Genomic DNA, 23355 nt, shown 5'->3' on the forward strand with positions numbered 1-23355 from the left:
GGGCCCTTCGGAAATGGGAGGTGGCTAAGGCGGGCAGCGGTGGGAGCGATGGGAGGGCGGCGGGGCGCAGGCGGAGGCGCCTGAGCGCGGCGGGAGAGGGGGCGACACAGCCGCGGGGCGGGGGGGCCCCTCTCCCCGCCGCACCCCCCCTCCCGGAGCCGCTGTCGCTGCCACCGACCGGTTATTCCGGAGCCGCGAGAGGAAACGAGGGAGCGCGGAAAAGGAGGAGGGAGGAAAGGGGAAAAAAAAAAAAAAAGAAAAAAAAAAAAAAAGAAGGGGGGGCAGCGTTTAAATCCCTGCCCCCCGCTCCTCGCCGCCTCCATTCCTCCCTTCATTCGACCTCCCCTCAGGAGCCGCCGGTGAGTCCCTCGCCCGCTCCCAGCCGCTCCCGCCCCGCTTGTCATTGTCGCCCACTCGCTGCATTCTTTCGCGGCTGGATTTTAGCCCTCCGGTCCGTCTGTCGGGATGGGGAGCGAGGCGGCGCGGGGGGGGGGAACACCAAACTTGGGGGGGCAGGAGGGGCGAGAGTGCGATTAACCCCCGCGGCGCTGGGGAAGGGTCCCCGGCGGTCCCTGCCCCTGCGCGGATGCGGCCAGGGGCCGGCAAGGAGCTGGGACAGTGCCGCGGGGCACGGGGGCTCGGCGGGGCGGGGGTCCCGGCCGCGTCTCGGGGCGCTCTGGCATCGCCGGGGGGCGCTGCCCGCCCGGGGCTCGCCCCGCACCCGGGCTGGGCTGCGCTGGACGGCGGCGCGGCGCCTTCCCTCCGGAACAGGGGGCGGGGGTCGCGCGGGGCTCCGCGCCCGCCGCGGGGGTCCCGGGGCCGGGACACCCCCCGCCGCGCGCCCGGCGTGACGTCAGCGCCCGCGGAGCCCCCCTTCCCTGCGGCGGGAAGTTCGGCGGGGGCAGGGGCCCGGGGGGCGCGGGCGGGCGGGAGTTGGGAGTTTGCGGACCGGCGCCGTGCGGGGAGGAGGGCGGCACAGCGCCGGAGGGGACCGGCTCCCGCCCCGCCTGCCTTCGGCGGGGAGCTCGTATTGTCCCCGCTTGCCCAGGTGCGGCCGGGGAGCGGGCAGGAGGAGCTGGGAATAACGTTTCCATCGGGGGACCGAAGAGAGTGTCGGCTCCCCTCGCCGTGGCTGCAGCGGGCACGGGTGAGATTCGCCCCTTGGCGCTGCCCCCTCCACTGGCACGCCAGGGTGCCGCCTGGGGACCGGGGCGCTGGCCAGACCCGTACGGCTGGGTGGCATCGCGGTGGCGGCTGCGCTCCGCTTGAACCGGCCCAGATCCTCGGTGTGTCCGGCTGGTTGTCCGTTTGTTATTCAGGATTCCTGGAGAAGTGCCATTCCCCACGTCGCCCTTTTGGCTATGCCATGGAGCCGGTGGCTGTTCTGGCTTGCTGGCCTCTGGCCGGCTCGGCTGCTGTTTCCCGGCTGTATTTTGCCGAGTGGCCGCTGTGCTGTTGAAGTGGCAGCCATTTGGTCACCGTGGCATTACTTTGCACGCCGCCTTTGCTCGCCGTGGAGTTGTGCCTTGGTAGCTATTGTACGTTCCCGAAGTTGCTTTCCAGATGGGCAGTGTCTTTCCTTGCGTTTGCCTCAGTGCCGTGGCTGCCTTGAGTTCCGCAGCCGATTCCTCATTTGCCAGGATGGCTACTGTAAGAATTTGTAGGGCTTTTGTCTGCAGGGTCTGTTTTTTGCTGGGCTGTGCCTTGAGAAGCAACGTGTCCTTACTGAGCTCGGCACCCGAATCTGTTGTCATTATTTCTGGGTTGTACTGGGTGGATCGCAAAGGAGCTGCTACGCTTTCCAGCCTTAAAAAAGTGAGGAGAGTGTAGTGGGCCATTATCCTGAGGTGTGCATCAGGAGAGTGAAGGAGAAGTTGGAAATGCCGTTCATTTTGTGTCCACCTGAGTGCTGGAGCATGGTTACACACCCTTCAGGTGTGTGCTGCCTAAAGCTGCAGAGTTCAGCCTTGACCTCCCACTAGAGAATCCCACAGCTGTCTGAGTTGAAGGCTGGACTCTCTTTTCTTCTAAGCCCGAGGGTTTTGTGAATCACTGCTGTGCTGCACACACATTCCCAAGGGGCTGGAGCTCCATGGTCATTACCCATGGATGGGATACTTGTAAATGTGAATGATCAAATTGTTCATTTGGAATTATTCTCGTTCTCTCTTGTCCTGTTTCTTGGCCAAGTTGTTAATGTTATTTTGTGTCTGTCATTAGTGATGGCACAACCAATCATTTGTGTGGTTCCCCAAGTTCTTAGGAATGACCTGATCTTTGAAACCAGACTTTCCCAGTTATGAATCATGATGGAGCTTTTCAAGCATGGCCAAAGAGTGAACTTGCAGTACCATGGGTCTTGCTGGAAATTATAAAAAACCTCCAACATTTGAAAATTAAATGTGCAGTGAATCTTAATGAACAAGATGAACAGGTTTAACCTGCTGCAGTGACCTGCCTTTACCTCTCTTCATATGCATTTGCCTCCTCCCCTCGGTTTTGTACCCCTTGGATACCTCTGAAAGGTTCTTGCATTCTCACCTTTAGGTTTGCCTGAGCAAGGAGTTACGATAATATTTCTTGTGGGTGTACTTGTATTCCAAAATGATAATGGTCATGCAAGGAACTGTGATTCTATAGCATGGTGAGATTGCTGCACTAAAAGCAGCCTGATCTGTATTGCTCTTCAAGAGGAGGAGGAGGAGCATCTAGTCCAGTCAGACTAGGTGATCATTGTAGGTCCCTTCCAATTGAAATATTCCATCCTGATTTTATTTTGTGGGTGAAATACATCAGGCAGGTTTTTCTCCTCCCAAAGTTCAGCTCCTGACACTCCTTGTACACCTTCCCAGTTTGTCCTGGAGCCTTCTCATGTTCATCAGTGTTTTTCTTGGGAATGGAGGTGGAGTTGAGAGGAGCAGTCCATGTGGAATACAGAGCTGTGCAGCGAAGGTTTATTTATTTACCAGGTCTGGGGTGTAATAATGTTTAAAAATGCAATCTCTGGAATTGGTCTGTGCACATGTTGAGCTGTGCCCCTCCTTAAATACCTACCTGAATGTTTGTCCATCTTATATTACTCCTCCTTGTGTAATGCCTTTTCTTCTGAGAACCTGGTTTTCTCTTCTGTCAGACTTTATCTTCCCCAGGTCATTTCTTTCTCCCAATTTCTTTTGGACAAATAAACTATTTTCTTGCCTTCATTGGATTTTCTGGTCTCATTCTTCCTCCATTAGGAGATGCTTTGGAAGTGTGACATATATATTTCTTGTGTTTATCACTTTATCTCTTCCATCTGTACTTCTTGAAGACTATGTCTAGTGAAGTACAAAATAGCAGTGCTTTACAAACTTCTTAAAGGCTGAAGGAGAAAGCATCACGAGTTCTGACTGTTCAAAAGTAAAGGCATCTCTGAAGAAGTCACGCTCTTAACCAAGTGAGCACACCTAGGGTAGGTATTCTCTGCAGAACTAATTCCTGAGGTCCCTGCTGGAGTCTGGTCACAGCAGATGGTTTAACATGAACATGAGGTGCTCCCTCTCAGTGCCTTCCCTCACCTCCTGAGGCTCAGCAGGGCCAAGGCATGTGTTGCCAGGCTGGCCAGGTGCATGTCCCACTGCTCTTGTCCCATTGAGATGAGCACTGGAGAATCTTTCTGTCCTTCCAGTCACATGTTGGGCAGTGGTGGGCCCACAGCCCATGTTGTCAGTGAGGTGTGTATGGAGAATGGTGAAACAGAAGGGGATGTTTCCAGTTCAAGTGGCTTGAGCTTCACTGCCCTACCAGTCTGGTTTGGGCTTCAGTTGTTTGTGGATAAGGATTTGGCCATGTTTTAAGTTCAACAGAAGTCAACTTTGTGAGGAAGTGATCCCTTCAGAAGCAGTGCCTAGCTTCGAGCTCTGATAATCCTGCAGAAGTTTCTGACCGTCTGTTTTCTGTGTGTGTTGTGGCAGCAAACACTGATTTGTTGTTGTCTCCTCCTGTAAAAATATCAATGTTTGATTGATCGTTGTGGCAGTATTTTCACCTACAAACCAAAGGCTAACTGCAATATCTTCTCCAGGCAATTTCAGCCAATGATGGTCTGTCTGGGCTTTGCTGAAGAAGGGGAGCTGGTTGCTCTCAATCTTACTTCATGTCTCTTGCCCTGGTGACATTCTTCATCACAGAGAGTTTAGCTGGAAAATTTTAGACTTGTACTTCCCTGCTGTACAGTGCACTGGTGATAGCCTGTTTCTTCCACAAGGTCTTTCTGCACTATAGATCACTTAAGTGAAGGTTGCATTTGAGCAACCTTCTTCTGTTTGGATAGTGAATTGGATTTACTTTATGTGTGTATATATATTTATGTGTGTGTGTATCTCACAATATATATGGTAGTTTGTATAATATAATATATCTTGTATAAAATATAATGTTATATAGTTATTAAATTTTATATTGATGTATATAGCAGAGTGTATTGGATATAAAGTGTATCTATAGCACAGTATTTTGGATATACTGCTGTTTTTTTTCTTTCAGGCAGTCCAACAGATGAAGTGATTTACCTCAGAATTATTCAGGGTTTGCCAGACACATAAAGAGGGCCCACCCTCCATGAAGAATGGTTTATCCAGGCTTTCCTCATACATTGCTAGACCATTGCTTTCAAAGTCCATTTTCACCAAAGCTAGCTAGACCCCGTCACCTTTTGGCCAAATTCTATGACTACTAATGAGTTTAGTATTGAAAAACCTGTTCTCATCAACTGGATGGTCTGTGCAGAAAATATTAAGAGCATTTATTTTACAATAAAATAAAAGAAAACCCTTAAAAATTTCAGTGATACGCTTCTTGCATTCCTATGCAAGTTTTTCAAGTGATTGATTTCTCCTGCTTTTCAAATTTTGCACCATTCCTCTGTTCAATTTGTCTGGGTTTATCCATTAGATATGGGGGTCTCTGTTGTGTAGGTTAAAGAGCTGTCAAAAATCTTCCTTTGTAGTGCTCATAGGCCATCTTCAAGTCTCCGTTTAACATTTTCTCAGGTAAGCTATATTTATTTAGCTTAAGGTTATAAGGGGGAGGAGTTAATCACATTTCTCAATTTGTCAGCATCCTTTTTGGAGTACACAGGTAAAAATGGCATGCACTACTCCCATAATTGCCTTACCAATCCTGTATATAGTCAGGTGAAAATCACATCTCTTTTCCTGCTCCTGAAGAATATTCCTTTCTCTGTGCACTGGTGGATTTCATCATTCAAGAAAAGCCTTTTCAGACTTCTGGGATGAGAGATGAGGGATGAGGTCAGGATCATCCCACTTGGCCAGTCCTTGGCCAGTAGACCAAGGAGAAGCTGTGGGATCCCAAGCCTGGGAGTGACTCGAAGTTTACCAGTGACTCATATCTGCTGTACTATTGTTCCTCTGCCCATTTCCTTGGCCCTCGTTCACTTCTTTCCTTCTGGATGTGTCTCTCCATCTTCATCCTGTTCACATGCTTGCCCTTGGCACACGTGGCTATCGTGTTGTCTTTGCTGTCAGTCATGAATCCCTGGAAACAGAGAATCTGAAGGGTATCCTTTGGGTCAGTGGCTGCAAGATCATGGAATCATTTAGTTGAAAGAGACCTCCAGGATCATTGAGTCCAACCATTAATCTAATAATGTAATTTTCTAATCTAATCTGGTGTAATCTAATCCAATCCAATCCTGTGCCATTTTCCTGTGATACTTCTACAGCTTCCAGCTGTTTTCAGTGGAGGACCTGCCATAGCCAGATACGGTTTCTAGCTATCCAGAAAGTGACAGTGATTCTCTCTTGAATGAAACTCTCCAGTCCCCCATCAAACACATAGAACCTTCTAGCACCCATGGTGTCCTTTAATTGGAAATTCTGCAGCCATCTGTTTCAAGAACTACTCTTTCTTTTTGAATGGTTTTGAACGTGTTTCTTTGTAGTGTTGTTTGAGGGTCATCAAATTTGTCCTGGAAAATACAATAAAGAAAATATTTCCTACCTAACTTCTAATTTTTATATATGGCTTTATGGCCCCCAGTCACATCCTCACTTCAATAACCTTTTCTGTGGACAGAGATGTCTAACCCACTCAGTCATGCCTCTTCATTGCCCCTTCTGGTTCCTATGGAAGAAGCAGAATTGCACACACATTTCAAGATGTGGGAAAGCCATAGGTTTGTGTGGGGGCATAATGATGTTCTCCTCAGGAAATTGTAGCATGCAGTTTACTTTCTCGATGGCTGCTGGATGCCGAGGTGCCATTTCATGGATCTGCCTCTTATATCCAGAGGATATCACTTTTGAGTTGCACTGGTCATCTCAGAGTCTGGATGTCCCTTCCAGCTCTGGCATCCTCCTTTGACTCTCTGGGCAACCATCCTGTGATGTCTCTGAGTAATTTGCTTTGCATTTTTAGCAAAGGGATATCTGTGTATCAAAAGAGGGCTCTGAGGTGTTAAACAAACCCTTGGCCCCTAACAGCTCCACAGGTAAGGTGTGCTCAGGTGTTGCAAATATAGAAGATGCTGCACTTCATAAAATAGTGAGTGTGGGGAATGTGATGTGTCCTTCCTCTGGAGCATGCCTCTCTAGGCTCCATCCCACTTGCAGAAGGCAGAGCCCAGTGTGGTTTTTTTTCCTGATCCAGCACTGGGCTCTGCCAGCCTGTATCTCCGAGAGATCTGGAAGCCCTCCTCTGGGGAGACAGAATGATTCTTCTGGGATTTTTAAGTAAATCTGTTACATACTTAACAGTCATTTTACTGTGCCCTCAGGAATTGTTTTATGATTAACATAACCTTCTTTAGTACATCTAACCTTCATTTAGTGAATCAAACTTTATTTTCAGTTGCTTTTGCAAAAATTAATATCTTCTTCTATGCTGTAAATTAAGCTATTGTTAATTGCATGAATATTTTTATTATTTATTACCTTGCTTTAGCTCTGTTATTTCACTCTGTTAATCATAATTTTTTAACAGATACATTTTTATTTGAATGGAGTTTCCAGAATCAGAGTTTTCATACTCAAAATAACATTCTTGCTCCTCATGGTTGTGCAAAATTAAGAAAACAAAACATTAATATAGGCTTAATAAAATGTAAACTAGCTTTATCTCCTAAGACTGCCAGTGCTCTGCACAGTTATTTTTAGTCTTCTTACTTGGCACCCTTTCCTGAATTGTGAGCATTTTAATTTTTATTTATTATTTTACTGCAGAGAAGGAGCACATAGGTAGCCTGACAAGTGAATTTGCAATAAGTACATGTAAGAAGGATTGAAGCTGTTGCCTCAAGATGAGTTTTTTGTTTTTTTTGCATGAGAGGTGTTATTTTGGAATAATTTTAGGATATTTTATACAATGATGGACTGGTGTGGATTGAAAGGGGCCTTAAACATCATCCAGTTCCATCCCCCCTGCCATGGGCAAGGACACCTTCCACTAGACCAGGTTGCTCCTGGTCCCTTGCATCTTGGCCTTAAACTCTTACAGGGCTGGGGCATTCACAGCTTCTCTGGGAAACCTGTTCCTGTGTCTCACTACCCTCATAGAAAAGAGTTTCTTCCTTATATTCAATTTAAACCTGCCCTCTTTCAGTTTAAAACCATTGCCCTTTGTCCTGTCACTGCAAGCCCTGGTGAAATTTGTCTCTCTGCCTTTCTTATAAGCCACCTTTACATGCTTAAAATCTCAGAATCACAGAACCATTAAGGTTGGAAAAGACTTCCAAGATCATCAAGTCCAACCATTGGCCAAACATCACCTTGTCAACTAAGCCATAGCACTGAGTGCCATGTCTGGTCATTTCTTGAACACTTCCCAGGATGGTGATTCCACTGTTGCCCTGGGCAGCCCATTCCAAGGCCTCACCACCCTTTCAGTGAAGAAATTCTTCCTGATGTCCAGTCTGAACCTTCCCTGGCACAGCTTGAGGCCATTTCCTCTTGTCCCATTACTTGTTGCCTGGGAGAAGAGGCCGATCCCCACCTGGCTACACTCTCCTTTCAGGGAATTGTCCCAGGTCCCTGTCCTTCCTGTGCTGGGGACCCCAGAGCTGGATGCAGCACTCCAGCTGGGGTCTTGCCAGAGCAGAGCAAAGGGGCAGAATTCCCTCCCTCACCCTGCTGCCAATGCTGGTTCGATGCAGTTTAGGACACATTTGGCCTTCTGGGCTGCAAGTGTGCATTGTTATCTCATGCACAATTTTTTGTTCACCTCTATTGCAAGATTTTTGCCATAGGGCTGCTCCCAGCCTCTTCATTCCCCAGCCTGTACTGATCCTGGTGATTGCCTTGACCCATGTGCAGGACCCGCACTTCACCTTGTTGAATTTCATGTGTCTCATGGCTCTACTCCTCAATCCTGTCAAGGTCCCTCTGGATGGCATATCTTCCCTTTAGCCTGTCAACCACTTGACTTGGTGTTATCTGCAAGCTTGCAGAGAGTGCACTCAATCCCACCATCTGTGTCATCGATGAAAATATTAAACAGTATTGGTCCCAGATCCTTGGGGGACACCACTGGCTCAAGGTTTCCAGTTTGGCATTGAACTGTGAACTCTTTGGATGGAGCCATCCATACAGTTATCAAATATGATGGAGACTGGGTTGGCAACTATGTCAGCCAGCTCCCTCAAGACCGTGGGATGCATCTCATTGGGTCCCATGGACTTGTTCATGTTCAGTTTCCTCAGGTGGTCTCAAATCTGATTTCTTAGGATGGGACTGTGAATCAGCTCTTACATAGATAGACGTAAATTGAGAGAGTCCATTCAACTTGTGTATTAAAAGTGTGTGTGATTCACCCTCTGGCACAGAATGGAGTTTCTGGAAGCATACATTTACATTTATTGTTAAAATTTGTTTTAACACATCACATAGTGACCCATTCTATGCCATAATATTTTGAAGACAGAAGAATCCAGTGAAATTCCAGTACACTGCCACTATGAAATCCGTGTCTTTATGGAAAGTAACAAAAATCGACAGCTGTCACTATTTTCATACCAGATTTATATTTTGACCTCTTGAGCACTAGTCACAGTTTGCACTCATGTTGTAGGTGTTTCTGTCTGAGTTTGCCACATAACACTGTGCTGCCAAACCTTGCTGGCAGGGCAGGTCTCAGCCCTTCCTGCCTGTGTCTGATGGCTGCTGGAGGTTGGATGTGCCTGTCCCAGCCCTTGTGGAGGGCTCTGCAGAGGACTGGGAGGTGTGTGCTCTGATCCTGGGGTCTCTGGGTGCAGTGACCTGCATGAGAGTGACCTGCAGGAGTCCTGTTCCTTGATTAATTCACTTCCCAGCCTGAGTTCACAGCCCCTGCATCCACCCAGTGTTGTAGTTACTTTGTAGGAGACAGAAAAATGCCATTGTTTGAAAACTACCTTTCATTTGTATACCTTCGTGTATTTATTCTTAACAAGATTTACTGAATATAGGAGATTTGCCAGTCATGGCAGTATTCACACCCAGGATAATATTAGCCACAAATGTTTGCCATCTTGGTATTCAACCATTTTGGCATCCTAATCCCTTTGCTCACAGAGTCATTTTCCCTTTTACAGTAATGTCATGCTCCAGGTATGTATCAAAAGACAGTGATGTGCAACCTCAACCCTGGCCTGTTTTCTCATTGCTGTCCAACACTGAACATGGTGCCCTTCCTCTTCCTTCCCTTTCTTTCTCCATCATGCCCTATAGTGAAATGCCAGGGTTCAAGCATGAAATCAGGTAATTAGCCATTGGGAAATACTGTACTTCAGGTTATCTGATTGTAGTATCTGGGACAAAACTTAATGTTTTCAAGATTGTACACAATTGTTAAAACTGATTACGTTTCTGGAAAATTTCCCTTTATTTTACAAAATGAGACAGATTGAGAGAGGAGTTAAAAATATTTGGGACCATCATTCATTGGGCAGTTGTGTTATACATACTGCTCTTCTTCTTAGTGATCTTTACCCATCAAGAGGGATCCATCAGTTAACATTCCAGCTTATTTTCAGGACACTTTTCAGCATCTGCAATGTGTTAAAAAGCAGCTGTGTTCGTTTTGCCACCCTGGTTCTTCCCTCCAGTGCTAGTCCATCTCTTTGTAGAAGTGGGAAGAGAAAAAACAGGATGGGAACAGAGAGCTATTGAATTGCAGAGAAGCAGACTCAGTTTAATTCTCACATCTGACTTCTGAATCCCTGCCTTTTCATACCAAATACCTTGGATTTCATGTAGGATTTTGGATGTGATTCCTACATTTCAGGAAATTACTTAAAGAGTAGTCACTGTGTACTTTAAACAGTTCCCAAATGAAGAAGACAAGGGGTTTGCACTTCAGAACATCTGTACTTAGGTTAAAGCAGGCATTCCACTGACTCCTTACTCCAAACTTCCATGGACTAGCATCTACTTGCATGGACTAGCATCTAGTGGAAGCTGGCTTTGTCTGTAGTAAATAAACCAAAAAGGGGATAATGTTAGCTCTTTTTCTTAAATGACACTGATGCTGGGAGCCTTCATCTCTCCCTTCTGCTGACACTGGCCCCAGAGAGGGCTAGCTGGACCTTAGCTGGCATTTGATCTTCTCAGGCTGGCTGGAGCCCTGGACTTGGGCTGTGCATCCTGGGGCATGCTCTGCCACTGAGCACCTGCTGAAGTGTCAGAACCCTGCATGGCTCTGGCAGCATCTCCCTGTCTTCCTGGTCTCAGTGGAAACGGGCTCCTGGCTGCTGGAAATGTGCTGGGTGTAGCCCCAGCGTGTGCAGTGCTTTGGTTTGTCATTTACACTTCTGGCCAAGCCCTCAAACACCACCCCAGAAACTTGCTTCCCATTTCCTCTGCTTCTGTCGCCGTCTAGGAAAGTTTATTTCCTCAAAGCCACAGCCTAATGTCTAAATGCTCTCCTGAGCCAAGGACAAACATTCAGCCTGCTTTCTAAGAGGTAAAACCTGAGTGCTTCTCATTTGAGATGGACTTGTTTCCAGTTTGGTTACCTGGGAGAATTGCTCCACATGACAGCCTGGGAAGGAGAGAACCCATCTGTGTCCTTCAACAAAAGAAAAGCTGAACCTCATAAGCTTCTGGCTGGTGGTGCAGGACGGTCCAGGCTTTGGGAAGGAGAATTACTTGGAGCTGAGGAGGAGGAGGAGGAGCAGGATCCATTTTGAATGCCACGTGGGGGATGCCTGTTGAGTGTGTGTTGCTCACAGGAGACTTCACCAGGGCTTACCGGAGAATATGGAGGGGTTTGGGCAATAAGCCAAGCCAAGCTGGGTTGTATGAAATGCAAACAGAAAATTGCAATTCGCAATGCCTCATAACTCAGTTGAACCTGTGAAGGCTTCACAGGGCCAGGGAAAGGTTAACCCTTCCACAGCAGGCCTGTCACGTCTCACCTCCTAACCAAAACCACGGAGCCCTAAGAACCCTTCAGAGACATTTGCAGGGATCTTCAGTGATGGCAAGGGTTAGGTGTAACTTACTAATTGTAAAGGCTCACATTGCAGGCTTTAATTTCATAGATGTTAAAATTAGAAGGCAGATTTCTGATCCTCTCATCTGGCCATAACAGTTGCTATACTGCTGTATTAATAATGTGTGCATCAGTTCTCTTACATATTTTAGTAAAGTCTTCACTGTCTAAGTGACAGAAACTTCTGCCTCAGTCAGTGGTTGATTATGTCTCTTGAAATGCCACTATTTGTTTCTGGCTTTGTTTCTTACTGCATATTCAGCGTTTGGAATAAGTACGAGTGGGTATCCCTCTGAAAAAGGGAAGTTTTGTGTGGTTGGCTGCATGTTATTTCCCTGCTGACTGACTTCTCTGGGAAGAGGATGGTAATTGTCATTCCAGGGTTGCTGGAAAGCTGAAGCGAGACCTGTGTGCTGTGTTATCACTCTGGCTTTGGTGTGGGAGGCGTGGGTGGTATCCCTGTGGAATGTAGCCTGCTGTTGCTGCTGCTGTGCCTTCAGAGCTGAGTTAATATGTTCAGATTGCCACCATGGCATGAGTCAAAGCTGAGTTAAATTAGGATCACCTTAGGTATGACAGTCATTTGTTTCACATAAGAAATGTTGATACTGGATGCTTATCTGGAATAGCATCAGTGTAACTGGCTGAATTAGCAACCAAAAGGCCAAAGCGTGGCAGAAATATGAGCCTGTTAAACAAGTCAGTGGGTGGGGATTGGGAGTGGGCTCTGCCTCCATTAGGTCAGTTACAAACCACCATCAGCTATTTTCCTATTAAAGAAGAGGTCTCAGTTAATGAATTGATGTGTGTGGGAATTAATGCTGGATGAGTCCCCCTGGGGCTCTTGTGATGAAGGTCAAATAAAATATTAATGGAATTAAAACAAACAACCCCCTGATTTTCCTAAGTACCTTCCGGATGGGTTTCTGTAAGCATTGGTCAGGGAAGATGTGGAGCCCCAGGAGAGACAGGCCAGTGTCATTACTCCTGTTTCACGGTCAGGCAGATGAAGACAGTGGAAAGCAGTGACCCTGGGGCCACACAGTCCAGCAACAGGGCTGCACAGGACATCTGAGAGTTCTCCTGTCGGGTGCTTTTGCTCTGATCCCTGTTTTCAGCTCCCTTCTCAGAGGAATGGAAGTCATACAGATTGCTCCTGCACTGCTTGGCTGGAAGGTGATTTTTCCAGGTGTGGGATGGTCTTCAGGAGCGCCAAATCCATAGGCTTATTCACAAAATTCCTCTGTGCTTCCAGATGAGAGAATAAAACCCAGTAGTTGTGGCTTTTTTCTGCTGGTGCCTCTTCCACGGGACACATTCCCTTGTCTTTCAGATTGTCCATTCCAGAGGCTGAGTATAGCAACTCAGATGACAGGCTTGGGAAGGATAAAGTCTTTTTGGCTATGTGTGTGCAGTGCAGAGCAGTGCAAAAAGTCCTTATCTTGCTGGATTCAAGCAGGCTAACTTCAGGAGCAGTATCCCTGAATCATTTCCTCCAGTTCCCAGGCTAACACAAACATGGTACTTTCATAGTACAGAGCAGGAACTGTGTGATACAACAGGGTGTTAAATATCTACAGTAGAATGCTTTTGGACATGGCACAAAGCTGTAAATTGTTCCAGAGGGATCTCAGAAATCTTCCCGCTGCTGCAAAGTATAAGGATGTACTCTGCATCCCTGGGTGTGACTCGGTCTGGTACACAGAAACATCCAGTGTTGAGGAGGACGAGACCCTGGCAGGCACACCAGGCTAAACAGAGCTGGTGATGGTGTCGAGTAAAAGCAGAGCTAGATGTGTTTTCTTGCACCTATTTGTGTACCTTGGGCATGGAACAGCCCGAGCAAGACTTGTCACATGTCCTGCATAACGTGGTACTGCATGAGTGCATGTGGATGTGCTCTGGAGAGGGCAGGGCTGTACAGTGCCCTTCAGCAAAGGCCACTTGCTGAGTGACAGATGACACAGGGCTAGCAAATGGCAGCACGTGGCCAGGTAAGGGTGGTGTAACTTTCTGCACTGACAGCAAGTGCGAAGATGAGCTAACAAAGTCAGAAAAATTGTAATTGGGAACATTTAAAAACACTTTCCTGTTATTTTTTCCCCAAGGAAAGGAAAATACAAAAATTATTCCAGAAGACAGATAACATCCTGATAACTGTTCCTTCTTGCATCCTCCAAAGCAGCGTTATTGGGACCCAAATCATAGAATTAGATAATCACAGAAAGGCTTGGATTAAGAGGAGCCTTAAAGATTATCTATTCCCAGCACCTCTGCCATGGACTGGGGCATCTTCCACAAGACCCAGTTATTCAAAACCCCATCCAGCCTGGCCTTGAACACTGCCAGGGTTGGGGGATCCCTGAGGCAACCTGTTCCAGTACCTCATCACCCTCAGAGTAAAAGAGTTTCTTTCTGATATCTAATATAAATCTGCCCTCTTTGAGTTTGAAGCCATTAAAAATTAATACCTTGCCTCATGCACATATCACTCCAAGAAATTGGAAATCGAATATGGCAGTGGGCAAATCTTTTCCCACACTGATGGGAGAGTTTATTGCATTCTTGGTAAACAGACTCAAGTCTCTAAATAAGGAAACAGTAATAATTTTGTCATATTTCTATAGCAAACCATGAAAGGGTGTTCTATGGTTCACTCAGTCTTTCTCCCCCCTCATCTGCTTGTCTGCCTTTCAGGATCCAGCAGGATCTCATTGCCTGGTTGGTGTAATTCCCCCTTCCAGAAGAGCTGCCCATCTCCATCTCCTCGGAAACAGCCGAAGGGGGTTGCGGAGTCATAAAAATTTATGTTTTCATCAAACCGGGCCAAGGAGAATGGGGGTCCCACACCCAAAAGAATGAAGACACGACAGAACAAGGACTCAGTACGTGGGGTAGGACGGGGGGGTGGGACACAAGAGCCAGGCTGGAGGTGTGGGTTGGAACTGAGGCTCCTTGCAGAGGTAGTGGCCATGAGTTTGGCACAGCGGAGTGCAAGGGGTTCAGGGGCTTTGGGAGGCTGGGCACAGAGCAGGAGGGGTGGGAGATGCAAAGCAGGACTGACACGGTGATCCCTCTCCTAGATGTCAATGCGGAGTGGACGGAAGAAAGAGACTCCGGGGCCCCGAGAGGAGCTCAGGTCACGGGGTCGAGCTTCCCCTGGTGGTGTCAGCACCTCCAGCAGTGATGGCAAGGCTGAGAAATCCCGACAAGCGACAAAGGTAATACCAGCTGGAACACAAGTGTGGGGTGGCCAAGGACTGCCCAGATTGGGTGGGATCCCTTTGTGGATCCAGGGACACAAACCAAAAGAGATCCACAAGTAGCCTGTGCTGGGTTAGCTTTCTGAAATGGGCAGAATCTCTCTTTGCTCTCATCCTCACCATCTTGCACTTTCCTAAGAACTGATGTCCAGTCTCACCAGACCCTTTTAGTGCTCATTTTTTCCATATGCTAGGTCCATGTTGGTCTGCTAGTGTCATTGACACACGTGCCATGGTGGCTGTGTCTCACCTGCTGCAGTCTGTGAAGACCTGTCGGCTTGGAAGACTTCCCCATGACCCTCCACCTCCGTGTTCTCTTTGTCTCCTTGCAGAAAGGCCGGTTGGAGGAATCCTGCACCCCCAAGAGCAGCAAGCAGGGCCGAACAGAAGAGATCTCAGAGAGTGAAGGGGAGGACACCAACGCTCCCAAAAAAACCAAAACTGAGGTGAGCACTACCTGCTGTGATTGCTGGCATGTGCCCAGTCCAGAGCAAAGGAGTCTGCAGTTCCCTGTCTGTGCTGCTTGAGGTTCTGGCTGCTTGGGAGCCCCGACACCTTGGGTTTTCCACTGCAGCTCTTCCAACCTAAATGGCATCTACAAAAATGCCACCAGGAGTGATGACTGAGCAGATGGAGGCTCTCTGTCTCATTTGCCTTGTGTTCAGGGGGCTGCTATGCTGTCAGGGATGTGCCCTGCCTTTTCCAGCTTAGAGCTAAAAGCCTGTCTGTGTGTGCAGCCACAGGTTGGGCTGGAGTCAGTCCCTTCTGATCCCCAGCACAGTGTGACATGGAGGTGCTTAAGTCACGGTGGGTTCCAGGTGACAGTCATGCAACACCTGCTCATGCACACACAGAGACGTGGCAGGGCTTTTCCAAAACAGCGACAGCACCAGGCTGGATTGGTGGTTGGGTGGTTGGAAGACTCAGCTCTTGTGCTTCTCCATTCCCTGTTGTCCTGTTTAGGGAACTGGCCTTAAAGGCCTGCAAACATGGGGATGCTTGCTCATCTTAAGAGGTCCTTTTAATTCAACCACCTTGGTTCTACTTCTGTAATTTCTCCACATGGACAGTCTGTTCAGCTCAGCAGTGGTATTTTTTCAGCTTAGTCTCCCTTGCTTAGAGTGGCACTTGTTAGTTACCCTCACCCATGATGACTGCTGATCACCAGTGCACATTGTCTGAGGCAGCAGGTGGTGGGGAGGAGCAGGGCTTGGGAAGCACAGGGGGAACTCCTGAAAATAAGGAGTGGAACAGTGAGGGGGTCTGGGTGGGAGCTGGTCTCCTTGAGCAGGAAGAGCTCTGCAGGGGCAGGAAGAGCAATTCTGGGTCTGCGGCCTGTGCTGGCACAGCACACTCTGGCATGTGCTGCTCCATGCCACTGGTGATACCATGTCCTGGCCAACAGCCCATCGCCCGTGTTGTATCTGTTCCCTCTCAGCCTTGTGTGTAACAGTTCCCTGCCCTCCATCACTGCCTCTTTACAACAGGTACCCATTGCTACCTCCTTCCTGAACATGGAATGCTCATGAAGGACCTGAGAGCACTGAAAAGGAGGCAGGAGGACTGGCGTTATGTGTACCTTGCCAGACAATGTCTCCTTTCCTCTGTGAGGTTTTCTAGTGCTGGGGTTGGCAGAGAAAGGTCAGAAAACAAGTTCTCTGGGAGCTTGAAGTGTGTCACGTGTGGTCTGGGTGGCCTCATAATGCCCCTTTCCTCCTCCTTCCTGCTTCAGGAGTTGCCCTGTCCTCCATCCCCATCCGATGTTGACAGCCTTGATGGCCACAGCTTCAATGATGAGATGAGCAGCGACCCACGGGACATTGACCAGGATAACAGGAGCACCTCGCCCAGTGTCTACAGCCCTGGGAGCGTGGAGAACGACTCCGACTCCTCTTCTGTGCTGTCCCAGGGGCCGTCTCACTCCTACCACCATCCCCCGCTCTTCCCCGAGAGCCCGCCGGGAGCTCCCCCTCCCGACAGCCTGGCCCGCCCACCGGAGCCCAGCTTTGGGCTCCCGGGAGAGGTGCACCCCCAGGGACCCCCCGCAGGAAGTTACCATTCCCAGCTGGAGGGCCAGGCCTCACGCATTTTCCAGGCTCAAGCCCCACAGACTCCGGCCTCCTCCTCCTCCTCTTCCTCCTCCTCTGCTGTTACTGCCCCTTCCGCTCCACCTTCCTCCTCCTCATCCTCTTCCTCTTCCTCCTCCTCTTCCTCCCACACTCCCCTTTATCCTGCGGCCAATGTGGTCCAGGTTGGGGCCAAAATTGCCAGTGGAGTGGGGGGGCTCCCAGCACCAGGGGCTCGTGAGCAGCCCCTCAGCGCCAAGCACAATCCACCCCCTACCACCCCAATCTCACTGGCGTCGGTGGGAGGAGGGCTCCCTCCTCAAAAGACGCCCCCAGCCAACCCCCCGGCCGCCCCCCCGGCCTCGGCCCCTTCCTTCCCCCACGTCTCCTCCAACCTGCCTCCTCCCCCGGCCTTGCGCCCCCTCAACAACGCAGTGGCCGCCTCCAGCTCCCCAGGGATGGTGGGGCAGGCCCTGAGCGGCCACCTGCCCTCGCCCCACAGCATGGGGCAGGACAAGGCACCGGCCCTGGCCCCCTCCCGCTACCCCTACGCGCCGCCACCGCTGCCGCCCTCCAGCTCCTCTGCGCAGTACCCGCAGCCCTCGGCGGGCCAGCCCCTGCCCAGCTACAGCGCTTCCTACGGGCACTCCTTCCCCCCGCCCAGCGGCCTCTCCGTCTCCAGCCAGCCCCCCAAGTACACCCAGCCCTCCCTGCCCTCGCAGCCCGTCTGGAGCCAGGGGCCGCCCCCTTACAGCCGCCCCCTTGGCAATGCCGGCTCCCACCCCGCCGCGCCTTTCCCTGGCCAGTCCCCCCATCACCAGCAGCCTCCCCAGCAGCACCACCACGGTCACGGGAGCAGCGGGGGCGTCTCCCCAGCAGCCACAGCTCCTCCCCAGCCCCCCGGGGGCTACCCCCACGGCCTGGAGTCCAGCGGCCATCACCCTTCCCATCCCACCTACGGGCTGCGGCTCTACCCTCCCCACAGCCAGGCCGCCTACAGCCAGGCTCCTTCCGCCACCGCGGCCACTGCCCCTTCTTCCTCCTCCTCGTCTTCATCCTCTTCCTCTTCCTCGTCCTCCTCTGCTGCCTCTTCCCAGGGAAGCTACCCCAGCATGTGCACGCACCCACCGGGGCAGAGTCCTGCCACCTACACCTTCCCCCCGCCGCCACCCCCGTCCCCTGCTCATGGGGCTGGCCCTCCAGTCACCTCTGCTGCCACCACCCTCTCCACCGTCATCGCCACCATGGCCTCCCCCTCTGCAGCGCCGTACAAGACGGTCTCGCCCCCGGTCCCCCCGTCAGCTGTGGCCCCCTATGGGAAGAGGGCGGCCTCCCCTGTCCCCACCTTCCAGCCCCCGGCCCCCTACAAGCCGGGCTCGCCCCCCACTTCCTCAGCTGCCCCTTTCCGTGCAGCTACCCCTCCTGGCTACCGGGTGGCCTCTTCCCCTGTGGCAGGGGGCTACAAAGCCCCCTCACCCGCCCCCTCTGCCCCACCACCCTTGCCAGGGAGCATGGCTGCCCCGGCCCCGCCGCCACCTCCGCTCCCCCTCAGCGCTGCTCAGATCAAGCAGGAGCCGTCGGAAGAGTACGAGCCCCCAGAGAGCCCCATGCCCCCTGCTCGCAGCCCCTCGCCGCCCCCCAAGGTGGTGGATGTGCCGAGCCATGCCAGCCAGTCAGCCAGGTGAGGGGAGACTGGTTTCTCCAAAGGATGGGGAGGGCCGTATGGGGCAGGGAAGAGGAAATCACCCCAAGCCTGAGGTGCAGCTACGCCCTTTTGCCTTTTTCATGTTGCTCTTCACGTTCCCACACTGCCTTTCCCACAGTAGCTGTCCCTGTCCCCACCTCTGCTCACCGGCCCTGTCAGCACTGACAGGCTTCCCCTCTCATCCCCAGATTCAACAAACACCTGGACCGTGGCTTCAACTCCTGCTCCCGCACAGACCTGTACTTTGTGCCCCTTGATGGCTCCAAGCTGGCCAAGAAAAGAGCAGACTTGGTGGAGAAAGTGCGTCGAGAGGCTGAGCAGAAGGCCCGTGAAGAGAAGGAGCGTGAACGGGAACGGGAGCGGGAGAAGGAGCGGGAGCGGGAGAAGGAGCGGGAGCTGGAGAGGAGTGTGGTAGGTGTGGGAGCCCCACTGCCGCAGCGCAGCCGGGGCGGATGCTCAAGGGCCCCCTCGGCCGCTCCCCGCTGGGACCCTGAAGCCGGTCTCTCTGCTCTTTTGCAGAAGATGGCCCAGGAGGGCCGTCCAGTTGAGTGCTCGTCCCTGGGGCCGGTTCCCCACCGCCCCTCCTTCGAGCAGGGCAGTGCTGTAGCGACTGTTCCCCCATACCTGGGCCCCGACACCCCGGCTCTGCGCACCCTTAGCGAGTACGCCCGGCCCCACGTCATGTCCCCCAGCAACCGCAACCACCCTTTCTACGTGCCCCTGGGCGCCGTGGACCCGGGCCTGCTGGGCTACAACGTGCCAGCCATCTACAGCAGCGATCCGGCCACGCGGGAGCGGGAGCTGCGGGAGCGGGAGGCCCGCGAACGAGACCTGAGGGACCGGGACCTGCGCGAACGCCTCAAGCCTGGCTTTGAAGTCAAACCAGCCGAGTTGGAGCAGCTCCACGCCGTGCCCGCCGCTGCCATGGATCCCTTCCCACGCCACGGCGGGCTGAGTCTGCAGACGGCCCCTGGCCTTCATCCCGCTTTTCCCTTCCACCCAGGGCTGGGCCACTTGGAGCGGGAGAGGCTGGCGCTGGCAGCCGGCCCCACCCTTCGTCCCGACATGTCCTACGCCGAGCGCTTGGCGGCCGAACGCCAGCACGCCGAGCGGGTGGCCGCGCTCAGCAATGACCCTCTGGCCCGGCTGCAGATGCTCAATGTGACACCTCATCATCATCAGCATTCCCACATCCACTCCCACCTCCATCTCCACCAGCAGGATGCCATACACGCAGGTAAGGGCCGCGTGGTGCTGGTGCCCTGCACAAAGCCCTGATTTCTGTCCTACTGTGCCTTCCTTGCACTCCCTCCCTCTGGCCCTGGGGAACCCTAAAAGCTGGCAAGACTAAACTCTGAGGCCATAGATCTTCTGCCAGAAGAGCCCAACATCATGGTCATTCTCCTTTCCCCCACTCCCATCCCACCTAAGGCACTGACACTGCTGATCCGTGGCCAACAAAATTGTTTGCACTGTGTCCTTTTGTTATGGATCTGTGGGGCCATAGTACAAGTGCTGGAGTCCCACTGACTGCCTGGGTGGTGCTGCTGTGAACTGCATTCCTTAGACTGGAGTCTGCAGAGGGAGCAGGAGCCCTTCTAGAACAGTTTTGGCAGTGTCCTTAGGACTAATGAAATGCTGGTTCACAGTAGCTGCAGATAGTGGGATGGGATAGGAGGCGGGCTAATCATAAGGAACTGGAGGCTGCTGTTCTTCAGAATTGAATGATGGTCCCTTCCATTTCCACATCCTGCAGGAAAGCAAAGTAAAATGTTTAGGGATGAAAATCTCAGGGAAGCAAAGCCCAAGGTACAGTGCAATAGGAAAAAAGTGTTGCGCCTGCTCAGGTGCTGTGAGCAGTCAGTGGGGTCTGGTGTCAGTCACAGATGCTGGCTCTGAGCAAGTGGTCAGAGATGGCACAAGGTACAAGTGAGTGTCCATTTTCTCTACCATCTATGGCTGGGCACCTTAGTCTGGCTGGGAGTCCAAAGCACTAGAAAGAGAATCTGTCCTGAATAAGACCTGGAAAAGAAAGCACCCAGTACAAGTATGCACGTGAATGGCAGTTGGGGGTGACAGATGGGCATGATATGGGGTGTAGATCTGGTTGCAGAGCAGGTCCTTGCAGAACCCTGCTGAACTTCCAAAGAACAGTATTTCTTCCTGAGAAGTGTAGGGACAGAGCTCTGCCAGACTAGTTCACATGCAGTTCGATGCAGGAAAAAAGAGTAACACTCAGAAGGAGATGACACTATGTTGTTTAGCTGTGAAATCATCCCATCCCTAACACACTCTGATCCTCTCTCCATATCTGTTTTGTGAGGCCTTGTGCCTGTCTCTGTGTTACTTGCTACAAAGCCTGAGACAATTATCTTGTGGTATCTTTTCTTCCCAGCCTCAGCCTCCGTTCATCCTCTAATCGACCCCCTCGCCTCGGGATCACACCTTACCCGGATACCATACCCGGCTGGAACCATCCCCAACCCTCTCCTGCCTCACCCTCTACATGAGAATGAAGTGCTGCGCCACCAGCTCTTTGGTAAGGAACGTCACAGGGACTGCTGTTCTCCTCCAGAGAGCATCAGCAGAGTTCTGAGGGGCAGGGGTGTCCTGGGGTGTCACAGTACCAGGCTGAAGTCTGTTAAACAGAGTGTAGGACAGGCCCACGCTGCCAGGATGAGCATGTGGGCAGGGATGGGAATCGGGTTGCAGCAGGGTCTTGACTGAGCTGGGGGCCTTGGATGGAGCATTAACTGGGGTCTTCTCTGTGTCGCCTCTGGCTGCAGCTGCGCCCTACAGGGACCTGCCGGCCTCGCTGTCGGCGCCCATGTCAGCGGCGCACCAGCTGCAGGCCATGCACGCGCAGTCGGCCGAGCTGCAGCGCCTGGCTCTGGAGCAGCAGCAGTGGCTCCACGCCCACCACCCCCTGCACGGCGTGCCGCTCCCCACGCAGGAGGACTACTACAGGTGCGTGGAGCTGCTCTCTCCTCACAGGAACACCTCCAGGCCCAGCCCTGGCATGGGGCTGGCACAGGCAGTGGGAGCGGGGAAGCATTGCCCCTGGAGCGGGTGGCTGTGGCCAAGCCCACACCAGGAACAGGGACGCTTTCCACAGGGCACAGCTGTGGCTGGCCACCAGGAAGGTCTACTTGGCAAGTGTCTATTCAATCCCTTGGGAGATCTCAACTCCTCCCCTCTGAGGGGGGAGATAACTTTTATGTGTTTCACACATGTTAATGCAGTTATGACTAACTGATACCCCTGCCAAAATACAAAACATTTATAATGGTTTGATGGTTTTGCCAAGACAAGGAATTCACAAGTGCAGAGGGAGGCACACTGGGAAAGAGAGAGGTGGAATGCTGTACCTTTTCAACAGTATCTCCTACTTCAAGGATCTACAAAACCTCCCAAGCTAGCAGTGTTGTGTGGGTCCAGATGAACAAAGGCAGGGAATGGTATAAATTGCCTTTTTTTCCTTTCACTATCACCTTGTTCCTCTTTTTTATCCTAGTCACCTGAAGAAGGAAAGTGACAAACCCCTTTAAATGGACTTCCACTGTCAGTATGACATCATCATGTCTTTCTCTCAAGAGGAGCAATCAATCAACCAAATCCTGGGGGAAGGGAAGCTGCAAAGTGACACATCCTGATCCCACCATGCAGTAGAGTACAAGAGAAGATGACAAAAAGTATGGGATGGCATCCTGGGAAAAGTGGAGGAGAGAAAATGGGGAGGGACTGACACACCACTAATGGACCTGAAGTGATTGGTACGTGATTTCAGCTGAGCTTTGAAGAGAAGAGAATCAGCACTGCACAGAGCTCAGAAAAGACAAAGACTGACATGAATTCAGGGTGGCAGGAGCTCCATCCTTTGTTTTTTGGGGGAGCAGTTGCATTAAATAAAAAGCGCAGAGCATTGCAGGACTTCATGTACAGGATGCTCCTGCCTTTTCTGCTTCTGCAGGAGGAGGTGCAGCCAAGAAATAACTGCAAACACAAAAGAGCCTTTTTTCAAGATGCCTCCTCAACCCCCAAGCCCCCCTTTAAGTGTAAGATACTGCTTAGCGATACAGAAAAGCAACGTGGAACTTTTTCAGATTAGCCAGAGCAGCTTCCCATTCTCCCAACATCCCTTCAGATGCAAACAAAGCGTTCCAGGTCCCTTGCTGAGAGGTCTCTCCTGCCTGCCGAGGGTCCGGTCCCAGCCATCGGGGTGCAAAGCACCGCAGGACTGTTTGCAGGACGGGGGCTGTGCTGTCCCCAGCTGATGGGAAGGGGCACGACCATGAGGTGCGAAGCACCAGCAGACTGTTTTGGAGACTGCCATCAGCACCGTGACCCCTCTGAGCCCCGGGGGGAGAGCTGGCGTGGCCGAGCGGTGACACTGCGTCCTGGGACTGTCTGTAAGATGGTGGCTGCCCCTTTCCCCTCACCCCTCCTAATTGATGTACTTTAACTCATGCACATCCTATTAGACGTGGCAGTTTTATGTAGCAACTTGTGACTCCCTTGCCCCCGCGTGCGTGTTCTGATTTCACAGTTGTATCTCTCGATTGGTCCCCCATATATATATATATTTACTTAACCATTAAAGGAAAAAACAACCAACAACCCAGCTATGGAAAAGAAAAAAAAAACAACCACCCAAACGATGTTCCCCACGCACTCCCAAGCCCTGACACACATTCTAATAATTTATATATATAAATATATATATGAAGCTCTTAAAAAAGGAAAAAAAAAGACAAAAAAACCCTTTCAGAAACGGGACTCTGATGTGTTCATTTCTTTTCAGTGGGGCCGGGGGGGAAGGGCAGAAACACTCCCCATGAAAAGTGGGAGAGGC

General features: G+C 51.2%; 1 protein-coding gene across 2 annotated transcripts; it reads left to right on the forward strand.

Moving 5' to 3' along the window:
- ATN1 (atrophin 1) lies at nucleotides 1–23274 on the forward strand. 2 transcript variants are annotated; one of them, XM_066572190.1, is made up of 10 exons: nucleotides 1–359; nucleotides 14167–14354; nucleotides 14553–14690; nucleotides 15065–15178; nucleotides 16465–18479; nucleotides 18692–18914; nucleotides 19023–19740; nucleotides 20899–21042; nucleotides 21290–21470; nucleotides 22018–23274. In XM_066572190.1, the coding sequence occupies exons 2-10, from the start codon at nucleotides 14277–14279 to the stop codon at nucleotides 22049–22051; spliced, it is 3645 nt and encodes a 1214-aa protein (XP_066428287.1). In that variant the 5' UTR covers nucleotides 1–359; nucleotides 14167–14276; the 3' UTR covers nucleotides 22052–23274. The 2 variants fall into 2 exon arrangements, with proteins under 2 accessions (XP_066428287.1, XP_066428288.1); XM_066572191.1 differs by lacking the exon at nucleotides 1–359 and having other exon boundaries at nucleotides 14313–14354.
- Nucleotides 23275–23355: the final 81 nt, after the last annotated feature.

Source organism: Molothrus aeneus, chromosome 2 (genome assembly GCF_037042795.1).
Source record: "Molothrus aeneus isolate 106 chromosome 2, BPBGC_Maene_1.0, whole genome shotgun sequence".
NCBI classification, from domain to species: domain Eukaryota; kingdom Metazoa; phylum Chordata; class Aves; order Passeriformes; family Icteridae; genus Molothrus; species Molothrus aeneus.